The following is a 26986-nucleotide window of genomic DNA, read 5'->3' on the forward strand; positions in this document are numbered from 1 at the left end:
AACTGGTTGCAGTTATACTAGTATTAAATGTGACAATTTATCTATCTAGCATTTCAAATGAAAGACATTTATTGATATTCTTATAGTTTAAATTCAGTATGACCCAGTTTTGAGTGATAAACGCGTGCTTGAGAGGGTTGAATAGGGAAAACGCTCAGAGGAAATGGTCCTACAGGGAGACAGAGACCCACGGAGAAGCACTAGTGATGATGGAGTCTAGAGTGTAAAGTACAGAGACTAAACTATTCAGGAGGCCCTTCCCTGGGATTCACACACACACACGCGCAGATGTGAGCGATCATGTGGCGAGAAGGACTCCGGCATGCTCTCCTGTCAGAAGAGTGTGTGGGAGGACAGTGAGCGAAGACAAACGGCGTGTTAGCTAGATGGAGCTCCGCAGTCAAACAACAAAGACGCCGAGTCCAAACACTCAAGAAATACAACCGCAGATCTGACAGCAGTCGCATCGGTGGAGATTTACTTTCTCGGATTCACGTTTGATGTCATCCAAACACACAGATAGAAATAAATGTGTTCCTTTTATTTGGCTCAATACATCAAGCGCGGAGGCCCCTCTTGGGTTTAGGGGGAGAACACCCACTGCTTTTAAAGTTAAAAACGGCAGCTGGGCTTCTCTTCTATAAATGCCATATCGTCCCACCCAGCATTTTGATGCGTAACTGAGCCACGCCAGGATTCCTTGTCCTAATAAATAGTTTCAGAAAGCTCTCGAAGCTAGGAGTTTTTATGCGAGGCTCTCAGGTTTGGAGGAGGGTGTCCTGAAGCGTCCTCAGCCTGGAATGAACTCTGTCGTCCCGCGAGGCAGCACTGTTTAGTCTGCAGCGTATCGAAGCGAGGATCCACAGTGCCCTGCGCTTCACAGCAGCCTCAGTCAGCACCTGCCAGCATCAAAAAACACACATTTGGGTAATTAGCCCTCACAATTTCCACTGGACCACAGAAATTAAGTGTGTGTATTAATCATTATCTATTTTCATGTTGCAAAGCAAAATAGAGGTGCATTCACTAGTTCGGTGCTGATTTGATGGGATTGAGACTCACATGGGATTGAGACTGTAATGATAATTCTTTTATATATATATATATATATATATATATATATATATATATATATATATAAAAAATTGAGTATAAAAAATGTTCTATAAAAAGCGATTCAATGTGTATGGTGCAGCTCACACCCTCATTGTATTTCGCCATGTTAAAATGACATGACTGGCTGAGTTTTACTAAACGTTAGAGAATCCTCACACTCATTGGCTGCTGCCTCTAGATATGCTGGGAGAGTAGTGTAGTTCGGTGATGCAAGGAGTGAAAATTAGACAATGGAACACTTATTATCGTGTTTTACCAGCGGAGACAACGGAGAAACGAGAACCTGTATGACAGAAGCAGAAAAGGTTCCACCACATGAGAAATAAACATGCATTAGTAAATCATAATTATGACATAAGAAGTTGAAATTATGAGATACTAAACCATAATTATGAGATTAAAAGTCAAAATTATGAGATTAAAAGGGAATATGGCCTAAAACTTCAAAACTGCAAGATAAAAAGTCAGAATTTTGGCATGTGTCAAAATTATGACATTAAAACTTAAAATTATGACAAATTGTTTTAATTACCGGTAGTCATAACTGACATAAAAAGTTGAAAGTATGACAATGTTATTAGATTGAAATTATAAGATAAAAAGTAAATTATGACACAAAAAAAACATATCATGATTTAAGAAGACTTGGAATATAAAGCACAAATCAGATTAACTACTTTTATGAATCTTTTTGGCTTCTGTTTGTGAGATTCAGAGTTTGACAGCCCATGGTCACTATGAACTGTTGTTGTATGGGAAACACCTGCATGAATATTCAAAATATCATCATCATCAATATGAATTATCCCTGTATGTAAACAAAGTTGAGGCCTAACCTTGCCATAAAATAGCCACTCTCAGCATTTAAGCAGTTGGGGGTAAACTTGTTTTTAATGTGTGTGTGCGTGTGCGTGCGTGCGTGCGTGCGTGTGTGTGTGTGAGACTGAAACGCTTCTGATTTTAAATGTGTTGTAAACCCAACAGCCTATTTTATTCTGTTGTTCTCTGCATACCACACAAACTAGCGTAGGATCAATAAAGGCACTGATGACAACTTAATTGGGCTGCGCAGAGCCCTCGTCTAGTCTTGAATAGGCCACCGGGTTCGCATGAGTAAACCCTTGGCATTTGTGGACGTAAATGTAATTTCACAATGTGCTGAAACTGAATCAGTGAAGACCTCACCTTGTCAGTTATTTCAGTGATAATGCTAACAGGTCCATGGGAAAAGATGGCAAAGTTTGAAAACAGATGCAAGACGAGGTTTGTTGAAAGAGAGGAGGACAGGAGCTCTTTCACAGCACTGAGGTGACTAGGAAGGGGAGGACGAGTGAGAAACAGGATCCTTAGATGAGTCCAGGCTTCTCTGGCCACTGCCTGAGATTAAAAACAAAGAGGAGGAAACCATCAGTAATTTTCCAGTCTGCTTCACTTTGCTGTTTTTAACTTGTGACGTAAGGTTGACTGACTTCAGCGCCATAATTAGATCTCTTACGGTTTGTTGGGACCTCTGGTGCCCTCTGTTGGTGGGGTGGTGGAAGAACGTCAGGAGCCACAGCAGCGGTTCGGCGTTCTCAGGCTCTGCCAGAACAAGCAGCTCAACAGCTGTGTCCACCCAGTACCCACACTGCACCAGCAGGAACCAAGCTTCAAAGACAGACTCATACGCCCTGGAAAATCACCATCCACCCAAACACACAATGGAAGAACATAACAGTTATTTACTGTAACATATGTGTTATGAAGAGAGATAGAGAAAAAAGAAGGTTCATTCTTATTGAACATTTAAATGGACAGCTTAAAGTGATAAATAAATAAATTACTTTAATCTGTCAATTTCAATGAATTTCAAACTTTGATTCAACAATTTATTTGCTTTTTCATTTAGAAATATTCACAGAAGTCGATTTGAATATATTTAAAATGTAATTTATTCCTGTGATAAACAAAGCTGAATTTTCAGCATCATTACTCCAGTCTTCAGTGTCATGTGATCCTCCAGAAATCATTCTAATATGCTGATTTTCTGCTCAAGAAACATTTCTATTTACCATCAGTGTTGAAAAGTTGTGCTACTTAATATTTTTTTAGAAACGATACAAAGAATTCTTTGACAAATAAAAAGTTCAAAAGAACAGCTTTTTTTTTTTTACATAGAAATCTTTCTGATTTACTGACACTTTTGATTGATTCAATGCATCCTTGCTAAATAAAAATATTCAACCTTATTGATCCAAAACTTTTGAACAGTAGTGTATGTGTGTATACTGTATAGGGTTACTGAAAAGAATTGGCGTCAATAGGTCTACTTGCATCAAGGATGAAACAAATCGACCGTATGTCTGGCTAAATGAAAAACATATTTTATACTTATGTGCATATATTATATATATATATACACATATATTATAAATGGGACTTTTAAGGGGTGGTTATGTATGTAGCACAAAGGGTTAATGTACTGCAACCCATTTTAAAGTCATTCAGGACATTCCACTTGGTATGGATAGACCTTTTGGGCATTTTTCCAGGACAAGCTTTTGTGAAGAGCAGCTATGTACTTCAAGTGAAAACCTATCACTGAATATCTGGTCATCTGTGTCCAAACACCCTTCCTGTGTCAAGCCTGAGCTGGCCGGAACCATACCGGATTACTGCGTGGGAAATCTCTCAAGTAACAGCACGGCAGATGATAAGAAAGCAATGAAGTGCAGAGTGTCTTGAAGCTCATCTCACCTGACATCTTCCCCCGCCTCCTCATTCTCTGTCACGCTCTGAAGTAAACTTCTGATCCAGCTCAGATGATCCCGCCAGGCTTCCCTGGGAACCTCTGAAAGAGGGTGACATGAGAAACGCAGAAATCAGACACTTTGGAAACTGATTTTGAGCTGGATACCTAACTTACCCACTGATAATAAACCTCCGGTTCAAATAGTTTCAACCGACCCTTCGATAGGCCTTTAAAATGTTCTTGACCAATCTTTGTTTATTTTATTGCACTTTATCTATTTGCATCTGTAGATTTTAAATACAATACATATCTTTGAAGTCCGATTTCTCAAAATGCATTTCTGAGCCAAATATCTCCACGTCATTAAACGTCACAGCTTTATTCCTATCTATATTCTGACGGATTTACAGAGGGGTTTGTTCATTTATCATTTGCTTGACTTTTATACATTTTATTCCTAAAAACATAGCGAATTGTGAAAATGTTGACAAAAAATGGTGGACACAAGAATGTATGCAATTCTTAATGTAATCAATCAACTGGGGAAGTATGGTGATACTTCAGTTAAACTGTTTACCTGGGGTGTTTAGCCCCTTAAAACATATTCAGCACTGTATATTTACTATCATTATATGGACAAAAAAGCAGGCATTCATCAAAATATATTGTGTTCCGCAGAAGAAAAGGTCAGGTTTGGAACAACAAGAGGGTGAGTAAATAATGGCAAAATGTTCATTTTTGGATGAACTGTCCCACATTCAAGAATAATGACCTATCCTTGGCTAGATGAGGTAAATACCTAAGCTCTGGCATTCACAAATCTCCTTTCAGAGACGAAGGCCCCCTTCATGTCAATCATTCCATGTACACTGACAATTGAACCAGCGCAAACAAATAATCCTAAAAAAGAGCCCCTGGTGGAGCAGACACCTAAGGCCTGCAGCATTCTTCTGTTGTGCTGGATATAGAATAGGTGGCATTGTGAGGATATCCTCCGGAGTTCAGGAGGCGCTGCAGAGCCCAGGGTCCTTTGGGAGCCGAGCCAGAGATAGATATCAGAGGACCGGCCTGAAGCGGGTAGGGTGGGTACAGGAGGAAGGAGCCTGTTTGTTTGGGACTGCTCTGATGTAGGGAGGGAGATAAGGCCAGGCTTTTGGACACTTCAGATGGTGGAGGTTTAGGATGAAGGATTCAAATAAAGCTCAAGCCACTCACTGGGACAAAACCGATATTTTAGTCATGTTCAGTCGGTTGATGAGGTTATCAAGTTGGGTGGTGTATGAGTAAAAGAAAGAGATTTGGTGTGTCTTGTAATTTGCTGGCGATATGATATAATTAGACTATACTATGTAGCTGTGTCTCCCCTTATTCTAGGAAACATTCACAATTTCTGTCATATGACCGTATATATGCCTATGACTGACATGTACGTGAGAATAGTGATTTGTTTTCAAGGTAAGAATCCATTTAAAGCAAATTAAAGTCATTTATATGGGAAGTAAATGAATTTTGTGTCAACGCAAACTGATCAAGGTCTACAAATATGCTCTACCGTTTAAAAGTTTGTATCAGTAAGATTTTTTAAATGTTTTTGAAAGTGTAGTCTTTTGTGCGCACCAAGGCTGATTTTATTAAAAAAAAAAAAAATCAGTAAAGAGAGTAATTTTGTAAAATATTATTACAATTTAAAATTACTGTTTTCTATTTGAATATATAAAATGTACAGTGAGGAAAATAAGTATTTGAACACCCTGCTATTTTGCATGTTCTCCCACTTAGAAATCATGGAGGGGTCTGAAATTGTCATCATAGGTGCATGTCCACTGTGAGAGACAATCTAAAAAAAAAAAATCCAGAAATCACAATGTATGATTTTTTAACTATTTATTTGTATGATACAGCTGCAAATAAGTATTTGAACACCTGAGAAAATCAATGTTAATATTTGGTACAGTAGCCTTTGTTTGCAATTACAGAGGTCAAACGTTTCCTGTAGTTTTTCACCAGGTTTGCACACACTGCAGGAGGGATTTTGGCCACACTCCTCCACACAGATCTTCTCTAGATCAGTCAGGTTTCTGGGCTGTCGCTGAGAAACACGGAGTTTGAGCTCCCTCCAAAGATTCTCTATTGGGTTTAGGTCTGGAGACTGGCTAGGCCACGCCAGAACCTTGATATGCTTCTTACAGAGCCACTCCTTGGTTATCCTGGCTGTGTGCTTCGGGTCATTGTCATGTTGGAAGACCCAGCCTCGACCCATCTTCAATGCTCTAACTGAGGGAAGGAGGTTGTTCCCCAAAATCTCGCAATACATGGCCCCGGTCATCCTCTCCTTAATACAGTGCAGTCGCCCTGTCCCATGTGCAGAAAAACACCCCCAAAGCATGATGCTACCACCCCCATGCTTCACAGTAGGGATGGTGTTCTTGGGATGGTACTCATCATTCTTCTTCCTCCAAACACGGTTAGTGGAATTATGACCAAAAAGTTCTATTTTGGTCTCATCTGACCACATGACTTTCTCCCATGACTCCTCTGGATCATCCAAATGGTCATTGGCAAACTTAAGACGGGCCTTGACATGTGCTGGTTTAAGCAGGGGAACCTTCCGTGCCATGCATGATTTCAAACCATGACGTCTTAGTGTATTACCAACAGTAACCTTGGAAACTCTTTTCAGGTCATTGACCAGCTCCTCCCGTGTAGTTCTGGGCTGATTTCTCACCTTTCTTAGGATCATTGAGACCCCACGAGGTGAGATCTTGCATGGAGCCCCAGTCCGAGGGAGATTGACAGTCATGTTTACCTTCTTCCATTTTCTAATGATTGCTCCAACAGTGGACCTTTTTTCACCAAGCTGCTTGGCAATTTCCCCGTAGCCCTTTCCAGCCTTGTGGAGGTGTACAATTTTGTCTCTAGTGTCTTTGGACAGCTCTTTGGTCTTGGCCATGTTAGTAGTTGGATTCTTACTGATTGTATGGGGTGGACAGGTGTCTTTATGCAGCTAACGACCTCAAACAGGTGCATCTAATTTAGGATAATAAATGGAGTGGATGTGGACATTTTAAAGGCAGACTAACAGGTCTTTGAGGGTCAGAATTATAGCTGATAGACAGGTGTTCAAATACTTATTTGCAGCTGTATCATACAAATAAATAGTTAAAAAATCATATATTGTGATTTCTGGATTTTTTTTTTTTTAGATTATGTCTCTCACAGTGGACATGCACCTACGATGACAATTTCAGACCCCTCCGTGATTTCCAAGTGGGAGAACTTGCAAAATAGCAGAGTGTTCAAATACTTATTTTCCTCACTGTACATGGCAAAGCCTGTAATGGCAAAGCTGAATTTTCAGCATTCATTACTCCAGTCTTCAATTAATTAGTCAAATTAATTGAATATGCTGATTTGGTGCTCAAAAAACATTTATTATTATTATTATTATCATTAATATTATCATTATTATTATTCAGTGTTGTAAACAGTTGTGCTGCATAATATTATTGTGTAAACTGTGATTCAGGATTCTTTGATGAATTGAAAGCTTTTATTTTAAATATAAATGTTTTGTAACATGATGATGACTTTACTGTCACTTTTGATAAATCTTTTTGCATTCTTGCTAAATTAAAGTATTATTATTATTATTTTAATCTTTTGAACGGTAGTGTCCAATTCATAAAATCAGGTGATTTTTAGGTTAAGGATGAGCCATTTATTTTTAAATGAAAACTTTTACAAGGAAGTCTTATTGTACAATCCTCTAGTATTGATAATAGTATTGATCTTTAAAATAATAACATTTATAATTAAGTATTTTTCCCAAAATGATAGCTGTGGGGTAAAGTGTGCCAGATGTTCTGGAAAATTTTCCAGGATGATTTATGGATATTTTTTTCAGAAAATGTGGATAAAACACATTCAAAGCATTTTTGCTGCACATTTTGTTGGTTCTGTAAACACATTTTTATTTTATTAATATTTAAAAAATGTAAACAATTTATTTATAACAATTAAACTTACAGTTTACCCTTAAAGAGATATTTTGAAAATACATTTTTGGTTTTATTTACTTAAAGCTTTATTTAGCATTATACATACATCATATTAGGGGTAAACTGTAAACGATGTGCCACTTTTTAAGTTGGTTATTTGAAACCAACTTAAAAAGTATCACAGCTTACCCCACTCCCCCCCCTATGTGCTATAAACTGTTGATGCTCTATATCATCAAAATAGCTTTCTCAGATGTAGTATGTGATGCTGTACCTGACGGTGCTGTCAGTAAAGGAGAGAGTAAACTGGGCGTCACGTTTGGGAAGAAGGCTCTGAGTGGTAGACGATCCTACAAATCATATATGCACACAGATATCACAACAAGTCCAACTTTGAAATCTCTCTTTTGTGTCGTTTGAGAGCCACTAGTGGCACCAAACAGACCTGCCAATCACATGAAGCTCCACAGAGGCCAAGCATTGTTATTTCTCTGCATTGTTTTCTTTTGTTTATGGCCTCTGTGGGATTTCGTATTTTTGGAAACAATCTTTTTTTTTTTTTTTGTGATTCGGTTTGGTGCTTGCTAGTGCCAGAGAAATGACACATTCACATTCATGAAGTCAGCTTGTACCTGAGGTTTCTGTCCAGTCACTCTCTGGAGGAAGCAGGCAGTGAAAACCTGTACGAGGGCTCTCAGGGCCAGGTTCTCATCAATCTCTGTCAGCACATTCCTGCACACACACACACACATTATAAATCCATACTGTTTTTGTTTAAAAAATAAAACAACATTCACACTAAAGCTCTAATATATGCTTTGATTGAGAAAGCATCAAAACATAAGATATGGGTAACAGTTTAGTATTCTTTGAAAGCTTCCAATAGCAGCCTAAATCAGGAAAATGTCAATAATAAAAATAATATTATTGGACAGTACTAATATAATAATTGATAGAACCAACAAAATATTAATAACTGAATATGTTGTAGTCAATGAATGCTTTGTCCTGTGAGCTTTTGGGGGGTTTTATGCATAGTAAAATAAAACCTGTAGCAGTTTGCCTTTTTTGCCAATTAATTTTGTAAGATAAATATCATAACCAAGTAGTGTTTTGTTTAAAAATATATAAAATATTTTCCTCATACTTTGATGGTTTAATCACATTTGTAGGGTTATTAAAAACAAATATCCCTTCCGGACATCAATTTATATTATATAATCACTTAATATATTATATATTGTATTATATACAGTATAAATGGGTCAGATGGTGTCTTTTTTTAATCATTTTTTTATTTTAGCAGAATGGATTTAAAGATGGTCTGGGGCACATTTTATGGTGTTTTGCAGACAGATTTTGCATAGGTCTAAAAACAATAATACAAGCCAATATTCACCTGTAAATCTCAGTGACTGTGAGAAAGATGTGGCAGTAATGGGCTGAAGCTTGAGGCTGGTGGGGGAAAGAAGAACATTGCAGTGCATCAGGAACACTGTCTGGTTGTAATCTACTCTCTCAACCACCAGGAGGCAATGCTGCAATAATAATGAGGACCCGTTGGCATCTCCCACAGATCCTCTCCCATAATTCACTGCTGCAAGTTTAACAGCCAAGTTTCTTACCAACAAAACGCACATTGCTTTATTATACAGCAAATATCATCTGTTTTAAATTCATGTGAAAGAGAGTCAAAAAAATTACATCCAAGCAGCTGTACATGCGTGTCTGGTGCAGCACGTAAACGTACATGCACATATTTTAATAGAACAGGTTTCATTAATATACCCATAGTTCATATGGGCAAAGAATGCCATAAAAACATTTCACCCAGACCCAAAACATCAGTGCTCCAGAGAGCCCACATGTGCCCCTCCGGTCTTTGATCCTCAGAACATTTGTCTCTGTTTGCGCATGTGTTTGTGTGTGTGTGTGTGTGTGTGTGTGTGTGTAGGCCACAGGGAGAAGCCTCATTATTCTCTCCTTCATTTGGGACCATTAAAACATCTGCCACACCCAGCCTACAGGCACCCTCATCTCCCCTCTGCACGCACACACAATCCTCACACACCACCCCCCAAACCCCAAAGCATCTCAGATATTCCCGTAACCCCAGCTATTCAACGCTTGCCAAAGCCGCCAATTTGCTGCTCCAATAAAAAGAGACGCATTTCGGCAACAAATATTAGATGGTATGATCCCGTCTCAGAAACAGAAGACAGAGCAATAGAAACAAGAAAGAGAAAGATCACGTCAAGAAAAGAGTTCACCAACTCACAGCCAAAGTCATAAAACCAATGAACGAAACTGTTATGACTGCAATCACAAGCAATTTTTTGCACAATAATTCAGATGCACCTGGAGCCGAAATGTTGATATACAACACCATTTAATTCCTCACCTGATCTTCATAAATAAGCGATTCAGACACTAGTCATCAGACAATCGTCATACACTACTATTAAAAAGTTAGGGGTCAGAAAATTAATACTTTTACAAAATGTTTCTATTTCAAATAAATGCTTTTCTTTTGAACTTCCTATTCATCCAAGAATCCTGAAAAAAATATGCATCACTTTCCACTGCTGTATTTTGATTAAATAAATGTATCCCTGCATATAAGACTTCTTTCAAAAACATTTAAAAATCATAATAAACCCAAACTTTTCAATGGTATAAATTCACAGGTGCCTTCCGGTCTAGGATCAAACCTGCAGGCTGTGCATGATCACCTAACCCTTTGGCAGCCTCAAAAAAAAGCATTTCTCTTTAAAGGGAGAGTTTACCCCAAAGTTAAAATTATGCAATAATTTACTCACCCTCGCCTCATGTTGTTCCAAACCTGTATGACTTTCTATATTTAATTGGGACTGGAGCTGTCAAGAGTTACAGTGGAGAAGATAATCTTTAAAAAAAAAAAAAAAAAATAGTTCACGACACAAAGTTCGGAAGACTTAAAATACAGAGCACGAGTAGTTTGGGCCACTTGTACTACACTTTCATGGTCATTTTTCTGACAATGTATGGTGTTTTTTTCCCCAGTCCCCATTTACTTTCATTATATGGAAAAGAGCAACCATTACATTCTTCATAAATTCACCTTTTGTGTTTTACAGTAGAAATAACATGGGTTTGGAACGACATGAGGATGAATAAATTATCAATCATTTTCAAAACCAAAAATTTAAAACTATTGCTTTAAATCTCTAAAATCCCACATAAGAGACCGTGATGTAAGCAGAGGCGCAGGAAAGAGCTGTCTGCTTTTTATGAAGGCCGAAGCGTTCTCTCCCTAGTGAAAACAGATGGGTTCTCCAAACACTCATCCATACCTTCTCCTAACACTTCAGGGAGGGTCAATTACAGAATAGCAAAAACATCCTCTTTCTGGCAGTGGGATGCTGGAAGATGCTGTTTATTGTTATTGGAGCTCAGCTTTGAGGAAGGTGGATGAAAACAGAAATGTGAAACTAATTTCTGGTTTCCCCTTTTTGATTGCGGTTTAAACAACTTGTTCCTGCAACGTAAACACACTGCACAGTTTAATATGCTCTGAAGCACAAACAAATACGAGTTGAATGCAGCTGCATTTGGGCCTCATTTTACCTGTCTGTACAGCTCAGAATGAGATGCTAAACAGACCTCAACGGACCTCAAACATCAGCTATGTACATGATGACTGTTTGACATCCTTAGAGAGACATGTAAATAAGGTCTTGATTTCAGTCATTTTAAGTTTCTTTATGTAGGAATGAAACAGCATCATAAAGATGTGTTTGGACCACAGGTCTGGTTCACGTCACACTGTTTGAGTCTGAGGCCGGCGTACCGCTGTTAATCTTCATACATTGTGTACCATACGAACAACAGACCATCAAATTCCTTCTTTACTACCATAGTTTTACTGTCAACACAGCAGCACCAAATTAATTAGCAACCGAAGCAAATATTATGACATGCGGTACTAGTTGCCACCAAACATAACAGTGTGAACTTGTTGCTAATAAACACGGTGATGGTCTGTTGTTGTAAGGTGCTGATCTGTTTGGCCATTTTTAAGAGACAAATGCAACTATACAACATTTGGTGTTATCAAAAAGTGAAACATTTTAAAAGTAGCAGTTTAAATGACAGATATTTAATGTGGTCTCAAACTTGAGACCCATCTAAAAAAAAAATACCAGCATTTAATGGTAATATAGAAGAAATCAAGCGTACCAGTAATGAGTCGTTAACATGTTTGTCCAGACTCTGTGTCATTGATTCATGGTCAGACAGCACAGATTCCAGTAAGCTCACTGCTGCCCCCTCCAGACAGGTGGGGTTAAGACACCACAGGGTCACTACAGCCTCATCCTCCAACACAAGCCTCTTACTGTGTAAGAAAGAAAGACAGGAAAAACATACACGGGTCAAGAGCGGACATCATCTGTGTGCTGTCATTAAATGCTGTATTACAGTGTTTCACTGTAATGATACTTACCTGATCAAGGCCTCGCTGACTTCCTTAATAAACTCTTGATTCAGACAGGAAGAGCCACACAACATGGAATGCTTCAACAGAGCTCCAATGAGAGGAGCCATCTGAGGACATGTGACCAAGGCAGCGCATGCCGTCGACATGGTGTGAATGTTCTCGTTTGAACATCTACAAAGAGTGATTAATTAGTGTGGATTATATATATATATATATATATATATATATATATATATATATATATATATATATATATAGGCGAATCCAGTGTGAGATTAAGCGTTCATTACCTTGCTGATGTTTTTGGCAAGCCGTCACAGCTTTTAATGACCTCGTCTGTCATCAATGCCACCACCTGAAAGTGACAACAGGACACAACAGTTTGCCTATAATTTCACAAATGTAATAAAAATGCAATTTAAAAATCAACTCAGACTTTAACTTGGTTTCAGTTTATAATAACCGTGAACATGAACTAATTTCTCATGTAAATGAGTGCAAAATACACGGCAGGGAAAGATATCTATTCACAATGTATTTGCTATGATTTTGCCAGTGATGTAAAATGATAATGTGAACATTGTGAATGATTTTAAAATGATTTTATTAGTCCATTTTTAAACAGCACATCACTAGACTAGATGATAGATGATAAGTCATCTATATCATGGTGAAATGGCTACTGTCACTTTTCATATGCTGCCTCATTATGTCTACATAATGAATACATAAGTGGTATTTATAATTAAAATTTGTATATCAAACATGCTATTTTATTGGTCCAAATCATTATTTCAACATAAATGATTCTAGATTAAACATTTCCAACCTACTTGGTAATAGTGGCTGTTTACTAGAAACAACCTTTATTGTGATTGGGGGAAAGAAAATAGATTCAATTGAAAATCATCAATAGACTGAAAAGGTGAAATCGTTTAGCCTTAGGCCTTATTACCCATCACACCACCCATGTCATTATTAACCAATATGCCAAGACTGTGAACAGTGATTCCCAAACCTTCTGAAGAGCCTCTGAGTGGTATCGCTTCGGGCTTGATCCAGCATGTTTTACTGTAGCATGAGATACACTGCCCTCCTCCTCCGAGATCAGATGACACAACATATTCTGTCCAGAACAGACACAGAACGTAAAAATGCAGACGACAGCTTTTATTGGGAAAATGTAATCACACACCATGAAACATCAATAACATCATTTGTCTATAATTGGACAACTATTTGCTCATCATAAATACATCTCCATGTTGCATACAAATAAAAAAGGGGAAAAGACAATGGAATGGTGTTTATGAAAGCACAGGGTTTAAGCCTTGACAGAAAACATGTCTGCTTGTGGTGGGGCCATGTGGTTTCTTTAGGTTTACAGTATGCTAAGATGTCCTCCACAGACCCAAAGAGGCTCAATTACTACCATCTGAACAGCAAAAACACACTGCAGATCACACTCAACTCTAAGCTGGGCTGCGGCTACAGCACAGGCCAATGAAACGCAGACCTTATATATTCTCTAGTTTTTTTCTCTACCTTGAGGTGGAAAAAGATGGCATCTGCCATGATGTTTTTTCTTTGTTTTGTCTGGGGTTTTTTTTTTTTTTTTGGTCTTCAAAGTGGTAATTTAGACAGTACTAAACCACATGGATGCCCAGGCTAAATCAAAACAACTTGTACAATATTCCTAAAATGAAAAGAAAGTTTAAGAGGAGCACATATTCACTTCTCAGATGTTTTCTGATCAAGGCATGATCTCACATGACTCTAGCCTAAAGATCTTCAAAGAAACAAGCTAACAAAATACATTATTAAACTATTAATGCTAAAAATCAAACAATTGCTTGTTCTGGGTGGTTGCTATGTAGTTGCTAGGGCACTCTTAAGGTGTTCGTGGTTGCAAGTCAAAAGAGCCCACCTATTTTACTGTCTGTTTTGATGCAAGTTGTTACAAGTTAAATGTATATATTTAGTTTGAAAACATTTCACAGTAATGTTGAAGTCGTTATGTTAGAAAATGAATATGTGAGTTTTATTCAAATTTGGACCGTGTTTGAGCAGTCATGAGTTATAAGTTCAAAGAAATTTAATTATATCCATTGATTTCAAAGTTAAAACTTGTAATTCTCAGAATATATGGTATTATTATATGTTCTTATATATCTTATATATGCACATTACATTTCTCATGAATATTGACGAAATAGATATTTTTCTAGCATGTTTTTTCTGTAGTTCACGAAAAATTGTACATTTCAAAGAATTTCTCAACTTTTTTAATGATTAAAAGGGGCACATGTAGTAATAACTTGGTAATAACAGTAACGTTCAAACAAATTATGCATTCAGTTATGACTCAGTTTTCAGTTTATAAGCAAGTTATAAGCAGATTTTGAATGCATTAATATGAGGGCTAATAAATTCTTCATGTTGGGGCAGGGGTAAGTTTCCTGACAAAGTTTAATCCTTATATAATATAAAAATAAAGGCACATCAAAAGACAAAGTGACAGAAATAGTAAAGATGGGGTCATTCTGCTCGGCCTAAAATAGATCTCGAATGCGCCTGCAGAGGTGATTGTACTTAAAGAGACCACACATGTCTCCCTAAAGACTGTTCCAGACCCCCAGGAGCCCTGAAGGAGCGGAGGGGCCATCAGGCATGGTCTGGTCTTTGTGATGTGGAGAGAGCGAGTCAGGCTGGCGCTCCAGAGCAAAGGCTCACAGTAGAATGGGCAACAGGCCCTTTAATAACAGGCAAAAATGTCAGTCCGTGGCTCTAGTGGAAGCATCGTCATTCTTCTTCTGGGCTAAACCACCCACATGAAGAACACGACCAAGATGGCTTTATGAATGACAGGACCGATTGTTTATTCATGATGAGTGACTAAAGGAACACAGGCCATCACCGCCGTTGAGGCTCTGGGGGGTCAGCTGAAATCATCCCAGATGGACCTCACATTGTAACCCATGCTGATCGACATGAAGGCTTTCTCTAATGGGTGAGTCTTAAAATGTTGACAGTGACAGTAAACAGCGCTCGGAACAAACAAGGAATGGGGATAAATGGAAAAACACACAGTCCATTAGGACCGTAACAAACACGAGAATGGAAAAATAAGAGATCAACGGCTTGGAAGAGGCAAGACGTCAGACTGGGAGGAGAAGATAGACCCCCAGGAAATCAACTCAGACCAAATCAATTTGCTAAAACACAAGAAGAAAGAGACCGACAACATTGGACAGTAATTCTATTTCAGCAAAACAGAACAAATGAGAATGTGATCTGCTATTAAACAGAGAACACAAAGTGGCACAATTCCTGACTCAAACCCAAAAAGTTACAACTATGTCCCTTAAAGTCACCATGTATTATTTCAGTATTTGCTATAAATGATTTATCCATGCACATCATTCTTTTTTTCTTTTTTAAAGTTAATGTGCCTTCATAATCTTTAATCAAATTATCTTCACCACTGCAAATGGTACTTCAAATGTCTGGAAAAGCATGAGATTACCATGGTATCATGGTGTAATTTAATTTTGACAATAAACTGACCTCTATACCAAAAGAAAGTCAAAAACAGCGACCTTCTGGACCTTTTGTAGGCCAGTCACTGGAAACAATACTGATTGTATTCCTCTTCCCATGTTTCATCTATCAAGTAAATTCCCAAGCACCTATAATTTGTAACTTCCTCACACAAATAGTCCTAATCTCTCTGTTTTTTGTCCTGTATCTTTTTCCAACAAACCATACGTACACACACTGCTGCTGCACTTGGGATTGTTAGCTAAGCAAATAAATAATGTAAGATTAAATACCGTGTCTCAACCCCTGACAGAGAACCCACACCTCCCTCTGACTCCACTTCCCTTCGTATAGGTCAAAAAACATCTGGCAAATTAAAAGTTTACTTTAAAAGCCCTGCTTTAATTAGCGCTATGTTTTATTAGATGAAAAAAATAATCAAACGAATGCACACACGAAACGCGAGGGGTTCTGTATTGCTTATGGTAAACCATCTGTGTGAACTCTGTAAAAAGTTGAAAGTGTACAATTATTTTAGTTCTTTTTCATCACCCCGCTCTCCCAACCCTGATTACATCTATTCAAATATAAAAGTGTACATTGAGAATTTCAAAAACACTTTTGGCAGATTGAAAACTGTTGGGGTCTGGAAGAGTATGATATTTATTAGGTATATTACAAACAAAAAAGGGCTTAAACCTTCAAAGAATTACCTTCTAAACCTTCTAAAAATTAAATAATTAGGGCTGTCAAGCGATTACCTTTTTGTATTTAATTAATCACATGACGTGCCAATAAATTAATTGAATTGCACACCAAATTTGGCTGAAAAATTACCCCTAAAATATTTTTTCATTATTGATCAAGTCATTATTGTGTTAAATGAGAAAAGCATAAAAAAACAGCTTTAGAAAGAAATATTTAATTTGATTCAACATGGAATTTATTACACATAAACTTTTAGGCTACAACGGCAATTTTTTTTTCAGAAGCTGCACCTGCATTGGTATTTAGATATATTTACAGACCGTTTATTGCAGCTCAGATGTGGCATGAATGCATTTACACTGCAATTACAATTAAATAATGCCGTGAGATTAATGGGTTTTAAATGGCTATTAAAAGGATAGTCCACCTAAAAATTTAAATTCTGTCATCATTTACTCACCCTATACAGTTTCAAACCTGTATGACTTTCTTTCTTCTGTGAAACATAAAAGAAGATAATTTGAGAAATGTCTTTTTTACAATGGAAGTCAACATTCATAAAAATATCTTATTTTATGTTCCGCAAAAAAAAAGAAGGAAAAAAAATAAGTAATACAGGTTTAAAACGACATGAGGGTGAGTAAATGATTAAAGAATTTTCATTTTTGGGTAAACTATCACTTTAATGTTTTTTTTATTAATATGGAAACATAAAATATAATTTTTTAATGAAATGATACTTTAAATAAGAAACTAAAACTGCCAGTAGGTGGCAGAAAATGTCTTTATGAGAGAGTAATTGACTCATTCATTCATTCGATTTGTTTAAATGGCTCAAATTCAGGAATTAAATAAATGTCTCTCTTTATGAATGGGCCATTGAATAATTGGTTCACCCGATTCGTTCAAAACGAGGATTTGTTAAGAAAGACACACCGCTGTGTTGCTCGGAGACGCACAACTGTTCTGCTGTGGCTTTTGTAATATTTTCATTGGCAAAACTGAGCAAAAACATACAATATTGAGTCTAAAACAACAACAACAATATTAACTTCTTATTTATTTAACTGTTGGATAAAATTAATATCACATTTGCGCTTGTGCTATTCGGGACAAAACCGCACTCGTGTGATATTGCATTCGTTGCTCATATGATATTGCTTAACTATATCATATGACATAAATATAAGACAAAAAACTCATACAGGGGTATTTTTGTCCCAATATTCTAGCATTCTAACTGCATGTTCAGCCATACATGTTTGAGCCAGAGTCTGATCCCGGATCAGAAGACAACAAACCTACACCTCAAATACCAAGGATACTTCAGTCTGCAACAGCTTGGCAGTAAGCCATTTTTATTTATATCTATTCCTTATGCATTTGTGAGGTAGTCTTGTATTTTATTACAAGTTGAAACAAAGACACAACAGAAAGGTGTTTATTTCGTTACATACTTGTAACATTTGTCACCTGTGAAACCTTTATGCGTATTACATATGCTTTGTAAGCTGGTAGAGGCAAATAAAGTACCTGGAGTTGCCACAGTTATCATTTAACACAATAATGACTTTATCAATAATGAAATTATCTTTTTGGTGTGCAATTAGATGAATTAATCGGCACATCATGCATGTTTCGTGTAGACGAATTATGAATGTACCATCATTTGTCACACTGTCGTTCTTATATTTGTCGTTCGTCATTTTCAGAAAAGTGATAGTAAAGTGAGTACATATTAAACAATCTGCAACAGACAAAGTAAAAACATCGTTTTTTCTTGAGAGTTGTGACACTACTGTCGGATCCGATGTAGTCGGCACTGCATCATCTTTTGTTTTGTTTCTCTGAAAATTCTTTAAAAATGAATCCACAGTAAAATGAAGCGAACAAATGAACAGCGACTTACTGACGCAATACAGTAACTTAAAAAAAAAAAAAAAAGTGAATCCACGCTTTGTTATTGGCCTAATGAGGAAGTTTTCAGTTCTGAATTTTACAGGATATTTTTTATACCTCTTATGTCAAGAGATCAAGGAAATTTTGATTTCTTAATTCATGACCCCTTTGATTTTTTCTTTCATCTTCACACTTTAAATTAAACAACCAATATATGTCTGTAAGGATATCAATTTGTTAAACTTCTTTGGCAATTTATTTATCCATTCATTAACCTTAAGGGGTGAAATGCTGTTGGCTTTACCTTGATCCAAGTGTTGGCTTTTCGCTCAACGGCGTTCAGTGGCTCAGCGCTGTACAGACAGCTCAAACACCGCAGCAGGAGTCTCTGGCTTCTCTCTGAGCATACATAAACAAGACCACAGGACAAAATGCCATTTATAAGATGTGAAAATGGACACATTATTCATCTAATGGGAAACCCATGAAAATGCATGAATGCATTTATAATCAGGCACAATGTAGACTAAACTAAGATGAAATATCTAATTTAAACCTAGAACTTTTTCAATGCAACTTTTCACTCAAATTGTTATGCTGATAATATAAATTTATAATAAATATATATACAACTTTAAATCAAATTCATAATATAATTTTTTAACTATATAACAGGGTAAAAAGTACAGTGATAGATCTTTCAACTTTTTCAAGTAATTTTTAAGGCTGCATGTGAAGAACACATAATCTAATAAGAAATTTCAGGGAAGGGAAATGGTGTTCAGACAAGAAAGCGAGAGAGGTAGTGAAAGAAAGCCAAATAACAGAACAAATGCCCAGCAGGCCACTACAGGGTTCATTGGAAAATTAGTGTAAATACCCAACCCATGCAGACACATTTCTTGGTCTTAAATGGGAAACACACCCCCAAGTGTAGAAGAGTCGTAAATTTACCATCCGCAATAACACATGGGTTCCAACAAAGTCTTCCCAGGAACTGGCCCACAAAAGGAAACGTCTTCATGGCCTCACTAGTGGAGCTCTGTTATACAGTAAACACACACACCTCAGACATCAATAGCAAAACTCTGCATCGGAATCATGAAAAATAAACTGCAATACAGCCTTTCACATTGCATCCATTAACATAATCTATGAGATGAGTACTGTATATTTGGAAAGGTGAGGTGTTAAAATACAAATAAAGTTAAAACAAATTTTCAACTGAGCATACATTCTTTTGCACATTGAGCTTTAGTACTCATGCAAATGATGAAAGTTTGAATCTTGCTTGTAACGTTTTTCGATATTGTTCAACCCCATTATTTCTCAGTTTCTTTATACTATACAATGGAAAAAGCCAAAAAAAACTATTGTTCAATTGGATTATTCACGTGTGTATTATTAATACTAGGGCACACCCTTTATATCATTGAAATTTGCGTCATAACTTGTATAGTGTGAAAGTTGGCATCTGTGAATCAATCAGAAACAGTCTGGTGTTTCCGTGGTGCTCCAACACCATGAATACAGATCATACATCACACAAGTCAGGTGGCTGGTCGGATATAAAACACACCTGATGGATGTGTTTTGAAATGGATGGAAAAAACCTTTCTTTCTAGATGATTAAAGTCATACCATCTTGCATTCCACAAGGATATGTCCTAAGACCCTTTTTATTTCCACTGCAATACCAGCTTCCCTGATAACCACATCAGCACTGGCTGCATGAAGATTCAGCACACATTTCATAGATACCCTAAAATAGATGCCTCTCTTGCCACAATAGCCAATCATTTTGTTGTTGTATTTCACAAAGGTCTCTGTAATGCAACAATAAGGGCCATTTTAAAGGCCCATTTTGTTTTTTGGCACATCAATGAAGAACTGATGGTTGCAGAGAGGAACTCTGCAGGAACAAACGAGCTAATGTCAGAACTATATTGCTTAGAATTTTTTTAAGTAATACTGACAGTTTAAGTGCACAATGAAGTTCTGCCACTTGCCGAGTTAGCTGACATCAAAAGTATGAACAATTAGCTAATATGAAAAAAATTAATCATGATTTCCTGAAGAACTATTTGAGCCAAAAAAAAAACTTTTGATGGTCTTTTATAAAGCAGTTCCCACACAGACAGACAGAAAGAGTCACTGATCATTTCTTTAAAGTCAGTTACGTAATTAATGAAAACCAGTGTGCTAATGCAAAGGCATGTTGAGTATCACAGCTTTTTGCATCAGTTCAAGATGTGCCTTGCCAATTTACTGTACACTGGAAGCCATACAAAGGATCTGAGCCTTTTTACATTCCATAGGCACATACATTGTTGGATGCTAAACGATTTCAGTGCACGCATGAAGAGAATGACACCATTCCTGTGGAACTTTAACACGTCAAGTCTGACAAAAGGAAAAAATAATGAATGCAAATACAGAGCACACACTAAACTAATTATTGTAGCTCTAGAACTTCCATTTGCATTTATAACATCTAATAGAGGGATTTTTTCATGATTTTTTAGGGATGATTTCATGTGTAAAAAAACATTTTGTATGTGAGAGAAAGCATGATATTTTAAAAACAATGTGTTGTTAGCTAAATTAAATAATTGTTTTTTATATTGTTAATGTACTGAAGCCAAAATAAATTATTAAAATATAATCTAGAAAATATTTTGACAATCTATCATTTTATCCCCACTTTAAATGTTATATCTATAAACCTGAATTTTCAATTCAATTATTTAATGCTTTTCAAACCTAATATTATTTCAAATCTGTTTTACAGCTTTAACAACCATAAAAAATGATTTTCTGCAATTTTCTGCGGATTCCCTGGAAACATTTTGGAGCCACCTTGGGTCCCCAAACACCATTTAAACATTTTGATTAAATTTGAATTAATACAATTTTAGAATTTTCAAGTATATCTAAAAATAGATAAAATAAAATATGCGGCTTTTTAATAATCTCACTATACCACATCCCAATATAAATTTGAATCTGACTAATTATGCTGCCCTAATGTAAACTCTTGAAAAACAGCTTGAAAAGACCATTCATTTGACCATGACAAAGTGATAATCCACCTCCATCAGAGGGTTAAGAGCAAATTTGTAATTGCATGTACTATCCCAGAGATGCTTTCTCATGGGATTTAAAGGGCAAAAAGTCTTATATACACATTCACAAGTCAGCAATTATGGAATGTGTTCACTCAAACATGCATCTCTCAGTCTCCCCTTGAGCACGGGCGCATCGCCAGCGGGCACCCAACTGTGTCAGGCTTAGGAAGAAAACCGTTTACGGGACCGTGAATCCTCCCCTTTCCAGCAGTCCCAAGCAGTGGGAAAACCAGTTCTGATGGAATGCAAATGAGGAAATTGATATAAATGAGACATTTTTCATCCTCAGGCGCGAGCCACATCCTTAAATCATCCAAGCACTGCTGTTCATATCCACTTCATTCGGGCCGTTTTATGAGGCTCTGCCGGGAATAAAGGTTTAGTGCCAATTAAGAAATCCCGATCCCTTCACATTGCTGAATGCTGTCAGAGGAGCTGACGCATGTTGAGCGTGATGGAAACGGAAGGTGTGATTGCATTTTGGCAGGGCAGCCATTGTAAGTTGAAATAAGAAAGCCTGCAAGATTTTCTTTTCTTTTCTGACATGCCAGGCACCAAACGGCACGATGTGCAGAAGATCTGCTGGTGCGAAAGGCCGCTGCAGGTTGAATAAAGAGCTTCTTTCAAGGTGAGGAGAGTCAGTGGGAGGCAGAATTTTTCTTAACACTGGTCCTTCACAGAGTCGCCCTTACCCATGATACCTCGTCCAAAATTGCAACACTTGATGCAGGGATACATTAGGTTAACGCTGGCAGTCCCTGGGTGGCTATTAGCCCACTAAATCATCACCGCCGCTGTGCCAATGTCCAGCCTTCATTCGCACAGAGCAGCTTCTGTTAGGGGTGCTAAAAGAGTTAGTTAAAGCACTGACCTTAATATTGAAGGAGATTCTATGAACTCGGCAGGAGAAATGTGCAAAACTAATCATTTTCAAAATCGACTCCATTTCTTAGTTCTTGGTTACAGTGAGACTTTTAGCACATTAAAGCATAACATGCTGTCAGCATGCTCAAAATCTCTCAAAGTTGGATCTCTTAATTTATCTTTTTTTTTTTTTAATATTACAGTACTCAGTAATAAGTATACCCCTCTCGTCCAGGGCCGTTGTCAGAGTTTCATGCAAGTGGATTATGTAAATGTATTTTCATGCCTTTATTTTTAATGCATATTTAAGTATTTGGTTTTCAGTGGCAATTGGTTGTGACTTCTGATGAGTTAAACTTGTTTGCTAGTTTAAATACGTTTTTTTTTTTTTTTTAAATACAAACCAATTAGTAATGTTTTGCTATGCATGCCATAATTTTCAAGTGTTTATGAATTTATTTCATTCCATGTATAGTTTCTAGCTATTCTTGCAAAGTTAAGAACACTTCAAGAAAAACATTTTTTGTAACATTTATAATGTTTTGGGGACAGTGGAAATGTTGACAAGAAATTTATAAATGCAAATATAAATTTATAAATTTAAATTTGATAGTGATAAAATTGATAATGTTTTGGAGACTTAATGTCTTACAAATCGTACTGTCTTACCCTGTATTAAAATTAATGATTTAAAAATCATAAAGTAGTTGACCTCACAAATCAATTAGTCGGTTATTGGACAACTAGATGACCATTCTGTAGATGGTGTAAATTCTAATGCTGTCCTGCTTGTGAAGCTCAAGTTATGTGTTCTGAAATGTTTCATACCATTTGCTGCAACCCCAGAAGAACCTGCTGGAGAAAACTCCTCAGATAATCAAGATGTCTGCTTGTGTCCAGAAGGGCGGAACATGATGTAGCCTCGCCCCAGCTCACTGCTTTAGCCATCCAGAACTGCACATCTGTCTCCGAAACAGCAGCCATCCTCTGAAGTCTGCAGAGACACACAAATAAATGATTTTGGGGGATGAACAATTCCTTGAAAGGCCAGCAGATCTACACATTTGGACCATGCAACTTCAAAAGTGTGTTTCTCATTCCAGAAAAAGTAGGAGAGTTAAGTCCATAATAATGATGACTTTTGTACAGAGTCTGAGATGACAGGGGTTGTAATCAGGAAATGGGGAGTTGAAAATGTGTTACCCAATTGAGGTCTCTTAATTTGTCATCAGCCTCTATTTCATGAGCCGGCCAGTTTGGAAAAAAAAAAGGGGGGGGGGGGGGATAAAAGAGGCAATGAGTTGTGCAATAAAGTCTTCACGGACTTTATTTTAAACTTCTAGAACGCTCTTAACTCAGCACTGAAGTATTTTTGACAAATAAACAAAACGGAACAAGGCTGAAGCCATGAATGGAGACATATCCTCATCTGTGTCCTGCTGGGAGGCGAGGTTCTCACACCGTGACCACAGCGTAACGGGGTAGAAAAAGCGCTCAAACAGCTTGTGTGTGCAGGAGCAGGAGTTTGTGGGTAATTGTTGTTCTTAGTCTTAATGACAGGTCTGTGAAAAACACAACAAGGGAGTGTTTTTATGATCTGCTCGTAACGGCGGAGTTGTTTAATGTCTTGCCATCACCCCTGCTGGAAAAATCCCTTGGGTGAGACAATGTAAATATATAATTAGCCTTTCTTTCCTTTTTTTCATCAAACCAAACTATGAACAAACGCTCCTTGTTGACTTGTCATCCCCGCACAGCTTTCACCAGTCCTTCGGGGAACATAGCCGCCTGGCCAATAAACTGCCACGGCCAAGATGGGTGTAATTCCAACACAGAATACTAGAGTAGAGCGTTAGCTGAATCTGTGCAAGTGTAAATGGTTTGGCCTATATGTTATGCGCTGGAGAGTGTCAACATTGACGTGTACCAACACATACTAATATCCTCCTGACTGTATGCCAAATAGAAAAAAAAAGCTGTAGTAAAGAAGTGACTACAAATGTATAATTTGGCTCTTGACATAAGCAACAGTCAAGAGCAAATTATGGGCGCCATTGACTTCCATAATAAAAAATACACTCAATACAAGTCAATGGGGTCCATCAACTGTTTGGTTACCGACATTCTTAAAAATATCTTATTTTGTGTTCAGCAGAAGAAAGAAAGTCATGCAGGTTTGGAAAAACTTGAGGGTGAGTAAATGATGACAGGATTTTTATTTTTGGGTGAACTAGCCTATCCCTTTAAATAAACAAAGGGGTACAAGGGGGTACTTCATCACTGCCAAAATGGGCTTTTAATAAAACTTGGCAACATATGTAGTAGAAAGGTGAACATTTTTTTAAATCGGTGCTATATGACTAGAGAAAACGGAGAAAAAAGGCTGCTGTCTTCCCTTTTGCCAAGTAGAAAAACTTAAAACACCCATAATGCACTGGGCATCTTGCCATTCAAGACCATACCAGTCTGCTAAGGATACGCTTACCAGAGTCAAATACCAACTTGCTTTAGTAGGAAATAGCTCTTAGCAAACTTTTAGTCATAATGGAATTGATCCCGGGTTGCTAGAATTCAAAGAGTAAACATTTAGTGGGAGTGAGTTATTTTCCAGTATGTTGTAGGTAGTGGCTAAAGCTTGCAAAGTATTGTAAATACAGAGAAAACACAGCGACGAAACAGTTTTTTGTTTTGGAAAAAACTGAAAGAAATTGCCGTTCTGTCAGTTCCGCCCCAAGCAAAATGTCGTCACATACAGGTACGTTGCCATGGTGTTCCAGTTTTACTAGAAAGCTTATTAAAGACTAGACATAGTATAGTACAATTTTCAGTGATAAACCTACACTTACATTAACTGTTCTGTCTCGTCGATCCAACTGTCCGTGGGTGGGGATACAAAAATGTGGCAGTGTAATCTGTAGTTTTCATCAGTGGACTTTTGCTGACAAATAAATGTGAATTTCTCTGTCCAGGTAACACAGAGAACAAGTAGCCCTAAACATCGTCCCTTTACATATACTGTACTTTCAACACACAAAGCAGGTTGAAACTAGGTGAAATTACCCTTGAAGTGTATTTTGGATGTTTTCTGTTCACTAGTCTGAAACAACATGGTATGAAAAGCCAAACAGGACACAATATCTCAAAATTGACCCGTGAATTAAAAAACAGTTTTTACTTGTAGTGAATTGTAGCAGCTTTTAGTGTCAAGAATAGGCTTAACAACACCCGCAATACACCATAACTGAACATACATGTAATAATTAAACATAATACATAGGCTACACTATAACTGGGGTTTATATGATTATGTCTGACATACTTCCTCAAACTTTCCAAAATCCAAACTGAAACTAATCTTGATTTTAAAGAGCTAAGACATTTAGGAAGTATGTTTAATATTTTTAATATTGAGCACACTATATTTTACAAGGTTAAGAGAAGGGTACCATTTTTTTATTTACCTTGGTTTTATATTGTACATAATTTATATCATATTTGTCTGTATTCTCACTGACTCCAACATCAGCGCAAGAAGCATTTCACTTCTGTCTGAGTACATACACGCCTCCAAACAAACATTTATAAAGAGTAAAGTCATGAATATTTATTAAGTCACGTAATCTAATTAATATTCATGAGCAAGCAGCAAGGGAATAGTATGATTCGCAAATGCGCATCCTGCTTCTGACAATCATAGATGAAATCACACACAGTCAGACCAAAGGCTTCAGTTCATTGTAATCTGAATAAACAAAGTAAACCCAGATGTTACCTTTAAAATCAGCAGGCTAAGCGCGACGACGGTCTGCGAAGACTTCTGCCGTCGTGTTTGACAGTTCTGCACTCTCACGGCTTCCTTATTTTGCTCAGGCTTTCTGTTGACGTACATGTATTGTCTTACTTTTCCAATAATCTAAGCTAACTGTATATAAGATTATTAAACGCAATACGGAATTTTCGCGGCATCAGATGCTGTAAAAATCTTTCTGAACTTCCCTCTCAGACATCTAAACCGGATGTTGTCATCTGCTATTGGCTGCGCGCCTCTAAAAGGGGAGGGGCAAAGTCGCAGCATGAACTGAAGCGCCCATACATTATTGAGGAAAATACTATTTTGTTAAATCACACAAAAGCTTTCACACTCTCATTATCTGAACCAACAAATGTGCCATATGTTTCCACCTCATGACTGTCTGATAATATGTATGATGAAAACTACATTTTATACATAAAATGAGAAATTGCTTTCCACCTGCTGCTTTTCAGCTCTTCACTAATATAATAAATATGACACAACTATTAAAATGGTTTATTTTTATTTCACTCTTTGCATATTGTCATAATTTTAAATACAATTTATTTAAAAAAAATGATTTATTATATTTTATTTTTATGATTATTTTAATTGTTTAAGACTGAGGATCTGAGATAATTCTTTGTAAAATAGCAATATGCAGCAAAAAATTAATGTTAAAGGCATGGTTTAATCTTTTTGCAGAACGTTTTAACATAAAGACCTCCATAT

General features: G+C 37.0%; 1 protein-coding gene across 1 annotated transcript; it reads right to left on the reverse strand.

Annotated features, from left to right (window-relative positions):
* Positions 1-521: 521 nt before the first annotated feature.
* On the reverse strand, positions 522-26498 carry fancc (FA complementation group C). Its single transcript, XM_084086592.1, has 15 exons — positions 26234-26498; positions 23290-23455; positions 19424-19511; positions 18774-18868; positions 13341-13448; positions 12613-12677; positions 12329-12493; positions 12064-12220; positions 9245-9300; positions 8478-8577; positions 8120-8195; positions 3853-3946; positions 2612-2786; positions 2302-2493; positions 522-899 (listed from the first exon to the last, which is right to left on the reverse strand). Exons 2-15 carry the CDS (start codon positions 23443-23445, stop codon positions 759-761), a joined length of 1668 nt encoding a protein of 555 aa, XP_083942718.1. The 5' UTR covers positions 23446-23455; positions 26234-26498; the 3' UTR covers positions 522-758.
* Between the last annotated feature and the right edge of the window lie 488 nt (positions 26499-26986).

Source organism: Abramis brama, assembly GCF_963993115.1.
Source record: "Abramis brama genome assembly, chromosome: 16".
NCBI classification, from domain to species: domain Eukaryota; kingdom Metazoa; phylum Chordata; class Actinopteri; order Cypriniformes; family Leuciscidae; genus Abramis; species Abramis brama.